General features: G+C 35.8%; 1 protein-coding gene and 1 pseudogene across 5 annotated transcripts in view; both read right to left on the minus strand.

The window, feature by feature from the left end:
* The window catches only part of ciita (class II, major histocompatibility complex, transactivator), a 19,280-nt gene extending 8,105 nt beyond the window's left edge, over positions 1–11,175 (minus strand). Inside the window, exons 1-10 of one of the 5 annotated variants that reach the window (XM_016253745.1) lie at positions 10,450–11,175; positions 5,863–5,913; positions 5,712–5,765; positions 5,600–5,626; positions 5,307–5,384; positions 5,169–5,219; positions 4,910–5,044; positions 4,731–4,823; positions 4,581–4,631; positions 4,377–4,490 (exon numbers count right to left, since the gene is read on the minus strand). In XM_016253745.1, coding sequence (XP_016109231.1) covers positions 4,377–4,490; positions 4,581–4,631; positions 4,731–4,823; positions 4,910–5,044; positions 5,169–5,219; positions 5,307–5,384; positions 5,600–5,626; positions 5,712–5,765; positions 5,863–5,913; positions 10,450–10,771 — 976 coding nt within the window. In that variant the 5' untranslated portion in view covers positions 10,772–11,175. Of the gene's footprint in view, positions 1–4,376; positions 4,491–4,580; positions 4,632–4,730; positions 4,824–4,909; positions 5,045–5,168; positions 5,220–5,306; positions 5,385–5,599; positions 5,627–5,711; positions 5,766–5,862; positions 5,917–6,268; positions 6,660–10,449 lie in introns of those variants that run through there. The other 4 variants (XM_016253753.1, XM_016253736.1, XM_016253770.1 and 1 more) reach the window with 4 other exon arrangements.
* An 897-nt stretch (positions 11,176–12,072) lies between these two features.
* The window catches only part of LOC107567960 (cytosolic Fe-S cluster assembly factor nubp1-like), a 31,409-nt pseudogene continuing 30,617 nt past the window's right edge, over positions 12,073–12,864 (minus strand).

A 12,864-nucleotide genomic window follows, 5' to 3' on the forward strand; every position in this document is an offset into this window, starting at 1 on the left:
ATTGCAAAGATATTATTTAAACTGAACTGAGCTGGATGTTGACATCACTGAATTCAATGATGAACTGTCTTTAACTGAAAAATGAGTGTTTACTATTGTCATTTTGCATTATGGACACTATTTTCCTAATTAATGCTGTTCAGTTGCTTTGTCACAATCTGTATTGTTAAAAGCGCTATATAAATAAAGGTGACTTGACTTGACTTGACTTGAAATGTAAGCTGGAGCCAGACCGCGCAGGGCTTTAAATACAAAAGTTAAAACCTTGTAATCAGTTCTAAATTTAAATGTAAATGTGCTAAAATAGGGGTGATATGCTCACTCTTTTTCGAACGCCATAAAAAAAATGAGCTGCAGCATTTTGAACCAGTTGCAAGCATGAGAGGAAAAACTGGTTGACACCAGCATAGAGCATTATAATAATCAAGCCACGTCGAAATGAAGGCATGAATGACTATCTAGATCAGTAAAAGATAAGAAAGTTTAAAGTTTCCCCTAAGCTGGCTCTAAAAACTATCTCTATACAGAGTTTATTTGCTTGTTGAATTTTAACTCCGAATCAAGAATGACACCCAAGTTCTTAACATGAGCGCGGATATTTGCTTGAAGTGGTCCTAAACTAGAGGTCAGGCTATCTAACAAATGAGGGGAGCCAAAAAAAAAAAGACTTCAGTCTTATTTTCATTTCACTGAAGAAAATTATTACCCACCCAACTTTTGATGTCATTTACACAAGCTAGCAAATCAGATAAGGGCTTTGACCCAGGTTTTATCAGCATGTATAATTTGGGTGTGATCTGCATAAATGTGATATGCAATCTTTGTGAGATTCCTAAATGCAGTGGAGAGGGAGCATGTATAAGGCAAATAAAATCGACGAGTGACTGATTTAAAATGGACTTCTCCAATACTTTTGATAAAAATGGCAATTATGAAATGGGTCTATAGTTGTTAAAGGTCAGATGGATCCAGATTTGCTTTTTAAAGCATCGGATGAACCACCATGTGTTTAAAGCAAGATGGAACAGAACTTGTTTGTAGATAACTATTGATAACAGAGACAATATTAGGTGCAGAGTCAGACACTTCCTTAAGTAACATAGCTGAAATAACATCAAGAGAGCAAAGATCTTAAACTGGAGACAATATCCAGCAACTCTGAATGCAAGATAGGATAAAAATGTGAAAATTTAGCTGGACTCAAAGGTAAATACCAGACCTTCTGAGATGGATTCACTATAATCTGAAATGTAATACAACTGTTTTTTTTTTAATGAAGAAGCTGCAAATCTTTTCACACAACTCTGGGCCATGACCAAGACCAATAACAGTGGAAGGATTTAAAACAGAGTTAATAGTAGAAAACAAACACTAAATAAAATATTTAGACCTTTCCAAAGCAACCGCCTCTTGAAATTTGAACAAAGAATTTAGCAATAGTTGCTAAGAGCAGGGCTTAAAAAGTGGATTCACTATAATCTGAAATGTAATACAACTGTTTTTTTTTAATGAAGAAGCTGCAAATCTTTTCACACAACTCTGGGCCATGACCAAGACCAATAACAGTGGAAGGATTTAATACAGAGTTAATAGTAGAAAACAAACACTAAATAAAATATTTAGACCTTTCCAAAGCAACCGCCTCTTGAAATTTGAACAAAGAATTTAGCAATAGTTGCTAAGAGCAGGGCTTAAAAATAAATAAAATAAATATAAAAATAAATAATTAAATCGCTTCAAGCAGAATTGGTATTTTAACATTTCTCTTTATGAGTTCCCTCTGTATTATTACCACTTGAAACCAGTTTGAGTGAAAAACTACCAGTTAATACAATTTTTTTTAAACTTTTTATTTGCCTATAATAATAATAATAATAATAATAGCTTACCAGATAAACAAATAACAAATAAAACGAATAAATATTATTATACTATTATAAGCAAAGAAAAAGTAAAAAAAAAAAACATATTAACCGGTATTTTTCTACTCAAACTGGTTTCGGAACGGTAATAAAACAGGAACAGAAACGTTAAAGTACAGATTCTGCTCTGAGTGAACCGATTGAATTTTTTTTTTTTTTAAGCCCTGCTTTTTCATTAGTCTAAAAACAGCTTATATTGAAGCGTGTCTGGCAAAACGTCAGCTCGTGGAATGTTGTACTCTATGATGTAATAGTGCAGAAGAAGATCAATGCCTGCTTCTGCATCACTGCCTGTTTAGCCCCGCCCACCGATTTGTGCACGTAGTAGCCTAGGTAAATGACAAGAGTGGCAAGCACAGGTCTATACAGAAACCAAACGATAAAGATGTTCCGAAGACAGCAAGACAGTGTAGCGTTGTAGTTGTGGAAAAACAGTGTTTGCATTGCCTTCCTTCTACAACCCCGCCCACCGATTCACGCTTATGTAGTGTAAATAACAAGAGAGGAAAACGCAGGTCTACACAGAAACCAAACGATAAAGATGGCTCCAAAGACAACAAGATGCTGTGCAGTGCCAAGTCGTGCAAAAACAGTCTTTGCTTTGCCTTCATTTTGATCCCAATGTTAGGAAAGAGTGATGAACTTTATTTTTAATGAAGATCCAGACCGTGCCAGTAAGAACTTGGCACTTTGTTCACTTCATTTTACTGCGGATTCATTTACAAACAAGGCACAATTTGACGCAGGATTTTCAGAAAGATTGAAACTAAAAGACGATTCTGTACCGATTCACGCTTATGTAGTGTAAATAACAAGAGAGGAAAACGCAGGTCTACACAGAAATCAAACGATAAAGATGGCTCCAAAGACAACAAGATGCTGTGCAGTGCCAAGTCGTGCAAAAACAGTCTTTGCTTTGCCTTCATTTTGATCCCAATGTTAGGAAAGAGTGATGAACTTTATTTTTAATGAAGATCCAGACCGTGCCAGTAAGAACTTGGCACTTTGTTCACTTCATTTTACTGCGGATTCATTTACAAACAAGGCACAATTTGACGCAGGATTTTCAGAAAGATTGAAACTAAAAGACGATTCTGTGCCGACTATGTTGGATCCGACAGTAATGTCGCACCACACAAGTGTGAGTAACTGTTTTTCTTATGTGATCACTATTGCTTTGTCTGTTATCACAGATCGTTTGATATGAGTATTAATGCGTTTTGTCCTAAATCAGAGCAGCGTCCATCTGTGAAGGATGTAGGCTGACAAACATACACAACCGTTAGCCAATCATATCAGCGGGCGTTCACTTCTGAATCCGCCACACCTATTCAAACAGAGCGTTTTGATGAGGAGGTTAAAAACAGAACAGAAAATAGCTTATTACTTCTAAATTATGTTTTTTGATGTAAAAATCTTGATAACATTATAAGGGGACCACATCTATCATTATATTGACCTGCTTTCTTTCTAGATGCCCACATTGGCCATTAAAAAAACAATTTTTAACAACCTCTACTCTAAAAGTGTTCAAAGCAAAATAATTGCACAATCCTGTTTGGATGTGTGTAATCCTTTGTAAGGATGATTATATGGTGATATGTGTGTTAGCCAATCATATCAGCGGGCGTTCACTTCTGAATCCGCCACACCTATTCAAACAGAGCGTTTTGATGAGGAGGTTAAAAACAGAACAGAAAATAGCTTATTACTTCTAAATTATGTTTTTTGATGTCAAAATCTTGATAACATTATAAGGGGACCACATCTATCATTATATTGACCTGCTTTCTTTCTAGATGCCCACATTGGCCATTAAAAAAACAATTTTTAACAACCTCTACTCTAAAAGTGTTCAAAGCAAAATAATTGCACAATCCTGTTTGGATGTGTGTAATCCTTTGTAAGGATGATTATATGGTGATATGTGTATTTTCTTTTCTTTTTCCGTTTCAGAAATAATTCATTTATAGAATAATTTGCCCCAAAAGTGCATATCTATGGACATTCTGATGGTTAAAAAAAGAGAGAGATAGAAGGAAAAATTATATGGCAAATTATATTTCAATGTTTTTGTATTGTTCGCTCGTAAACCTTTTGCATTTCCCCCGAGAAACTTAGTGTTCGCTCACAAAAGCACTGAAATATAGTTTTTACTCACAAAAGCATCGACATATAAACAGAATTTATCCTAAATATAATTTCTCCCATCTCATATTTTTGTCTCCTTTGGGGCTCTGTATAAATCTGCCATTATTTTTACTATTCCGTCTGATGACTCTAGCTAGTGCTGCCAAATAACATACTTTAATAATAGAGGCACTGCTATTTTTTTGTTGTTTGTTTGTTTTTGAACAGATTCTATAGTTTGCAGACCTTGTATCTTTAATAGATATATACATTTGGTTAACCTACCACAGACACATATTTTCTGTCATCAAACCCCGAGCTCACCTTTTGTAGGGGAGAGTGTGTCTACTGTTGGCGAACCCTGGCATGCGCTGTCTGAGGATGAGCCAACAGGAAGTACAGAACCAGTGAGTTCTGGCGGGGCAACTGTGCCAATGGCTGGAAGAGGAAGATTTCAGTTAACACACACCACAATACTGCTAACCCTAAAAGAATAACTATTTATGAGACCATCTTTTTTTCACTTACCAGGTGAAAGAGGAATTATCTGAGTGCCTGGACTCACACACTGGGGCGACACTGCAGATATTGAATGTGAAATTAGAGATACAGTGCACAACATTAAAAGAGCATGCAGGCACATGCAGCTGTTTAATGATACTTTTACAGTAGACTCACCAATCACGTATGTAGGCCCTGTTGGAACCACAGTGCCGAATAGAGGCGGCGTATAAGGGCCGATTGTCTGGATGATTTGTAGTGGTGAACCTCCTGAGATATTCAAAGACTCATAGTCAAAGGTCAAGCCAAGGCATAGTTCCTTGAAATGCAAATACAGTATGCAAACAGCTACTCACCACTAGGGGGCAGAAGAGGGGGGCTGAAGGGAATACGTAATACATGCTGGAATGGGTTTGAGCTGAGACTGAAACTACTCTCAGGGGTAATGGTGGGCGTACATCTGTTTGAGGGACTTTCAGGGCACACTGTTGCTGCAATACATTAGGCTTTCAGTTAGCAATGTTTCATTTTACTTGTGGTTTATTAGACTGAGATACTCAGTTATCACAAATATATGCTTCCTTCCTTTTTTAAATAAGTAGACAGTTCTGTTACCTTTTCTATTACCAGTTGAATTGCTGCGTTTTCTGCGGCGTTTGTGTACAACTATTGACAGATAGAAAACACACCTCTCACTTACTGAATTCAATGCAGATCTTTTATTAGAGAACATCTAAGAGAAAATAGCATTACTTTTGGGCTTTTTGGGTGGCACTCCATCTAGGAAAGTAGTATTTTCTGGTACTGGCGTGCAGGTTATGTCTGTGTCACCTGGTGTTTGCAAAGCAGACATGAAAGACTTACTATATTTAATTCCATATACTTAAATAAAAAAACAAAAAAAAACAGTGTGATATGCAAATGCATTATCAAACAGTCACTGGTTCCCCTTCACCTTCAAAAATTTTAATGTCATGGGATTCAAGTATGATTCTATTCAATATTTATTATTAATAATATTATTATATATTATTTTACAGTCTTACCTGGAAAGTTATCAAGGACGGTGGGATCTGCCAAGACACAAGGAAATTGTTTATAGCCTTCATGACATTAACACACTGTTATGCAATAAATGGGGCAATAAGTGAAACTGACCGAAATCATCTTCAATAGACTCCGGTGACTCGAGATATTTTAAGATGACATTATCTGTGAAAAACAGTAACAAAAGGTAAATCTTTCATTTTGGCAAATACAGCCATTTTCATTTGTTTACAAAGTAGGCTACTGTGCATCTATTACTCACCAGGTAAGAGTTCAGACATTAAGTCTGAGACGATATCTTGCCATTCAGCATCTGCTGTAACATAGTGACACATTACATTACATTATTTTTTATTCGAGACATAAATGTGCCACAGGGAAAACTAATAGTGTTGTTAGTAACCGCTTATAGCGTGGACGCACAACATGCTGTGAAGCGCGCGCTCCCTTGCTGTGAGGGGAAAAAATATATAAAATAACGCGAGGGGAAAACCCCCGTTTTTGATATAGAAACAATTATCAGACTATTCCAATTATAATGTTCTTTTGGACGTTTTATATAAATGCCTGGTTTTATGCACCATCAAAGTAAAATCAATTGGATTATGACGCAAAACGCATTACAACTATAAAACGGTCTAATAAATTCAAATATCTTTGTACATTACCTGTTTCACAGAGATATTCCATGTTTACTGAAAAATTACGAATCCATTACATTAAAGTTGTGAAGCAAAAAAAGCTGTCTACTGTACTAAGCGCTCGACGTGTCCTCAGATTACGCAGGCTCAGGCATTGTCTGGCAAACACCAAAACTAGCTACACCTCACGGCTTGCTTTTACTTTCAGTATGTGAAGAGAGTTGGTTTGGCTCTGCAAAAACCAAACTCTACCAGCCTCGGTCGTTTAGCAAAATCTGTGCTCTCACAAAGGACATGCATTCTGCGTCGTGTGGATAATTTTGCATATTTCTGAGATGATGGACATAATGAACTGACACACTGACACAGTACATATATTATTATAATTATTTATTTTTATTATTATCTTTTTTTTCTGTACCAGCTCTAGTCTTATTCAAATGCTGCCGGCTAATATAAAGTGTTTTTAATTATTTTATTCATGTTTTTTTTTTATTACAGTAAATTATTGTAAAGAAAAATGTTTTAAGAAATAAAAAAATGTTCATGTTTACTGAATTGCCATGTGATTGAGTCATCATGACCTTCTATTTTACCAAGAGTTAATGTCAGTAGCCTACATTTTACAGTAACAAATAGATCTTCAATGCTACAACAGGTTGATATATTATATAATCTAACACTAAGGAACGCTTACAAAGCTGACAAAAAAAAATAATAATTCATGTTGACCCTAATTTTATTTAGGAGCTTGGAACTCCTATGCGGAAATGCACTAGGAGTGGCAGGTATTTCCCATTTTCTATTGTGCCAGTTTTATATAATATACACATGTATGCTTTCATAATGTCAATTATTATTTGACTTTCCAAAACCAACCAGCCAGAAAGAAAAAAAAAAAAACTCTCTGCAAATCCTAAAATAAGTAATTTACACAAGTTCCCAGCTCCAAAAAAAGAAAAGAAGAAGAAAAAAGCAAGACAATACAAAAAAATTCCAAACATCTGATGCCACCCCGCCTCCTTCTAAAATGAAACAAAAATATTGTGCAAGTATAACAAACTGGTATGACAAGTACTTTGTTTACTTTGAGTTTTGTATTAACAATGCCCATGCCATAAACCGTCTTGCTAATATACACATTTATGCTTTCATAATGTCAATTATTATTTGACTTTCCAAAACCAACCAGCCAGAAAGAAAAAAAAAAACTCTCTGCAAATCCTAAAATAAGTAATTTACACAAGTTCCCAGCTCCAAAAAAAGAAAAGAAGAAGAAAAAAGCAAGACAATACAAAAAAATTCCAAACATCTGATGCCACCCCGCCTCCTTCTAAAATGAAACAAAAATATTGTGCAAGTATAACAAACTGGTATGACAAGTACTTTGTTTACTTTGAGTTTTGTATTAACAATGCCCATGCCATAAACCGTCTTGCCAACCGGCCTGGCTTGCTGGTAACATCACATTTACCCTAATTTACCACAATATCTCACAGTCAAGTCATTTGTTATACAGACTGGTATGACAAGTACTTTGTTTACTTTGAGTTTTGTATTAACAATGCCCATGCCATAAACCATCTTGCCAACCGGCCTGGCTTGCTGGTAACATCACATTTACCCTAATTTACCACAATATCTCACAGTCAAGTCATTTGTTATACAGAGGAAGGGCGTCTACCATTAGAAGTTTTAGTGGCACCTTTTGGGTTTCACCCTGACATCGTTCAGTGTCCTCTTGCATTTTGATCACACTCTAAAAAATGCTGGGTTGTTTCAACCCTACTTTGGGTCAAATATGGACTAACCCAGCTGTTGGGTTAAATTTTTACATTAAATTGTTAACCCAAAAGTTGGGTTAGTCCATATTTGACCCAAAGTTGGGTTGCAACAACCCAGCATTTTTTAGAGTGCAGCAATCCCCACGGAAGAAGAAAAAAACCCTTCAGAGACTATACCACACAGCATGATTAGAAAGCAACACTAGTGTCGTGAGAGATCTAATTACAGGTGCACCCTGTCAGGCAGTGTTACGGACTTGTGGTTTGTGAGCTGCAACACATAGCAATATTAAGCATGTAAAGTAAATGTGGACAGTATTTACATGTATATTTGCCTAGTATGCTGTTATTTCACACCCTCTTTTTGCACTGCTATTGTATTGATGTCATTCTTTGTGCAAAGGGTTAAATGAGTTCACCTAAATGAAGCCAAAAGCTGCCTGTCTTTAATATGCAAATCCATCATTAAGATGTTTTTAACTAACAAACATTGCTACAGGCTAAAATATGAGACCTCTATCCATAACATTGCCTCTCCAGCGAAAAAGCCATCTCATCTGAATCAGGAGAGAAATGTGCACAGATTAAGCACAGTTTACATGTGATAAAAGTAAAAAAAAGTCCTTAACAAATATGAAGGTGGATTTTGATGTGAGAGGACTAAAGGAGGAACCTTTCACTGGAGAAAGCGTTATTATGGATTCTGGACTGGTATTATGGACAAAAGCGACGGTTTAAAGTTAAACGCCTTGATGAATCGGTTTCTTACAAACACAGCTTTTTACTTCACAGGGCATTCATTGATGGACTATAAGTCACATGGATTACTTGTGGATTATTGTGATGTTTTTATCAGTTATTTGATCCATTGATCTGACGGCACCCATTCCCTGCAGAGGATCCATTGATGAGCAATTGATGAATTGCTAAACACTAAATCTGTTCCGATTAAGAAGCAAACCCATCTACATCTAGGATGGCCTAAGAATGAGTACATTTTAGCAAATTTTCATTTTTGGTTGAACTATTCCTTTAACTGAATTATTATTCAAATCAAGCATTTTTATCCTCAAGTTCTCATACTGTAAGACATTTGATGCATTTTATCTAGTCTTTACTTTGGCAGAACTGGCACTGAAGTTGGGAATCTGTGCTGAGACTGGGGTAAGATGTGTCACCCCTTATTCAATGAAACAATTGTCTGTGATAACTGTCTGTGAGAATGAACATTGTGAATACTGTGCAGCTGTCTGTGACTGAGAAATGCGCATGAGAAAGTGATCTGCATTTTAATACTAAAAACTTTTTTAGTTTAAAGTAAATTCTAAATGGCAGACGATGACCACATTTACACTTCATAATGTAATGCACATGAAACATACACATTATACACATGAACATTTCTGTTAATGCTAAAACACAACACAATGCAGTGCACAATTCAAAATACAGGAAAAACTAAATGGAAAATTCTTTCATATTAATACAGTACATTGTGCTCTTTTTTTAAGTTATATTTTTGGGCTTTTTTATGCCTTCATTGGGACAGGACAGTAGCGAGCAGACAGGAAAGCATTGAGTGGAGAGAGAGGGGAGCGGGATCAGCAAAGGACCACGAGAGGGGATTCGAACTCGGGTCGCCACGAACGAAGTTGCGCTATATGACAGCACGCTAAACACAAGGCCATCGGCGCCGACCATTGTGCTCTACTTTTAGGTATGTTTTTTTTTTTTTTTTTTTTGGAGCGAATGATGGCAAATTCTTCATTTATAAACACCTGTCATTTTTGTCTTAATATTGGCCATTAATTATTAAATTAAGCTTTTGCCCAAAATGGCAGCTGTGGGGCAAACTGTGTCAAACACTTCAAGATGAGCTGTGAGTAATGTGCAGCAATATAAGACTCTAAAATGCATTAGTAATATATTTGTGTTAATACAAACAACTAATTTATGCTCATATTGTTGTTTGAAAAGCTAAATGTTCATGTATTTCTCAATAACGCAGCATTGACTTACATTGTCACTTAACCACTTTTTTATTATTATTATTATTTATTCACTCTATGGCCAACTTATAAAAGTGATCCTCTAATTTTATTTGATACTTAACATATAAATATAATGAAATGAGTCTCTTTCCTCCTTGCCAAAAATTAAGTTTCCAAAAGTGGCTTTTTGCAGCGATGCCATTGAAGAACTATTGGTTCTGCAAAGAACCTTTTAGTGAACAGTTCTTAAAACTATTTTTCTTAGTGTTAAGAACATTTTAACAGTCTAAAGAACCTTTTTCCACTATAAAGAAAATATTGTGGACTGAAAAGCATCCACAGATTGACAGAACGATAAATGCCACTAAAAACTAAAATATTATACATATTCAGTGAGTAGACAAAGAACGTGTAAATTAAATATTTAACTCACCAGAAGGAACCAAATCTTCCTCTTTGGAGAGTGCCAAATCCAAGATGCTTTGGCAGATGTCCCAGTTTTGCCAGATAGGCAAAGAGAGTCTTCTGGCCAGATCTTCTCCATCGTTACAAAAGACTTCACATAAACGCTGCTCTCCAATTTCCCCATCCTTGTAGAGAGACTGGTAATACTGGGTAGAGAAGACGTTGGCCTCATGCAGCTCTCTGAGAAGCTCGTGCAGTAGGATAGGGCTGACCTGTAAAGCTTTTCTCACCTGAAACAGTACCTCCTCAAATGGAACCATGACTGGACAGCAGCCGTGAGACAAGCTCATTTCAATGCTTCATTTCCTCCTTGCCACACCAAAGCCAATTATCTGTGCTTTTGTTCCTGGATAAAAAAAAGTCCCCTCAGTGGACTCCATTTGCCTGTTTAATACTACAATGTGTTTAAGGACAACCAGTTTTACCCAGGTCAGGTGAGGACAGTTTCACATGTAATTTTTCCAGAAGAAAACTAAGGTTGCTAATGTGCTGTGCATGGACAAATCAAGAGACCACATCTCCATCTCACTTCTCCTTTGTTACTAGGAAATAATATGGAAGAGATTATATATATATACATGCCATTAACAGATCCCAACCCCTACCACTAGTATACTACCATAAATGAAATGCTTCCATATACTGAGCACAATGTGTTCTACTCTTCTAAAACTAAATGTATATTTTGACATACATCTGAAAAATGTAAAAACATTGATTTTGCAAGCAGTATACACTCTAAAAAAATGCTGGGTTTAATTTAACCCAGCGCTGGGTCAAAACAACCCAATATCTGGGTTTGTCCCTTTTTAACCCAGCATTTTTTAGAGTGTATGGAGGTAGGAAGACACCAAGACACAGCCGAATACAATATTTGCATAACAACTGTCTACTGAGTGTGCAGTTATTGTAACAAGCATAAATGGCATGCGATGAAGCAGCTGAAAAGAGAATTTAATTTATAAATGTCAATTATTTAGTCCAAAATGGCAGCTGTGAGGTAAAGTGTGGCCGATGCTTTGAGGTGAGCTGTGCCAGTGGCTCGTCTAATAGTGAAAGTAAGTTTTGCAGCCTAATGAAAGCGAAACATTACCACATTGTTCTTTGCTTTTAGATGCAACTCAAAAACATATTTGATCCTGTATAAAGACCCTTGAATACCTCACAATGACTCTGCTCTGGCAGACAACACCTTCATAAACTGAAAGTGGAAATCCCCTGAAATTTTGATTAAGTACTTACAATAGCAATATGAATATTTTATGAAGAATAGTATAAATACTCTGAAGTATATCAGAAAGGATGAAGTATTCGTTGGTGTCACATACAATATAAAAAGGAACAATACAAAAAAGGTTCAAGTGTATATGTGTGTATGTGTAACACATAAAACAGGTGTTTTTGCTTGTTATTTATCAAAAAACGTTAAAAAACAGAGATTTAGTGCAGACTGGATTTAGAAATTGTTATCTTGAGAAATTTATTAGCAAAATGAAACATTATATAGCCATTACATCTCATTGACTTCACATACAATATAAAAAGGAACAATACAAAAAAGGTTCAAGTGTATATGTGTAACACATAAAACAGGTGTTTTTGCTTGTTATTTATCAAAAAACGTTAAAAAACAGAGATTTAGTGCAGACTGGATTTAGAAATTGTTATCTTGAGAAATTTATTAGCAAAATGAAACATTATATAGCCATTACATCTCATTGACGGGAAAAGCCACTATATGGCACACTTTAACTTTTCTGATAATAAACATAATTTCTCTTGGCCTGCTGAAACATGCCCATTGTCATTATAGTAATAATTATATTGTGGTTTCGGTTTCATCATTTACAATTTACAAATTTGGATTCTTGGATTGTGACTTGTGATCTGCACTTCTAATGTACAACATGAATTCATTTTTTGACATATTATAACAAACTATTTTTCAAATCTTAAAAAAAAACATATATTTTCAAAATCTGTGATTTGAAGGGAACCCAGGAATTCAGACAATATTTTCCATTTGCTCTGTAAATGAGTTTATAAAGGTGAGCAAGAGTGTTGAGCAGAAAGCACAATTCATAATGACCTTACTTTTGTGACTGATTAATCACATGACACTGCTGTCTGAATTCATAGGACATCCCCGCTGGCTGGACAAAGATGTGATGTACATATCTGCGTCAACAGGGATCATCAGGTGTAGAATGGGAAGAACAGTAATCTCTGATTTCTGTGAAAAGAAAAAATATATATTTTTGTTATTGTCAGCACAAGTGAAGGCCACACTCAAAATAACAAGATATCCGGATTCTAACGAATACTCACTTCTGTAATCTGCTTCTACTCAAAAAAAAAGGGGGGGGGGGGGGGGTTTTCTCCC

The sequence above is a fragment of the Sinocyclocheilus grahami genome, unplaced genomic scaffold, assembly GCF_001515645.1.
Source record: "Sinocyclocheilus grahami isolate Dianchi unplaced genomic scaffold, SAMN03320097.WGS_v1.1 scaffold27.1, whole genome shotgun sequence".
Lineage (NCBI taxonomy): Eukaryota > Metazoa > Chordata > Actinopteri > Cypriniformes > Cyprinidae > Sinocyclocheilus > Sinocyclocheilus grahami.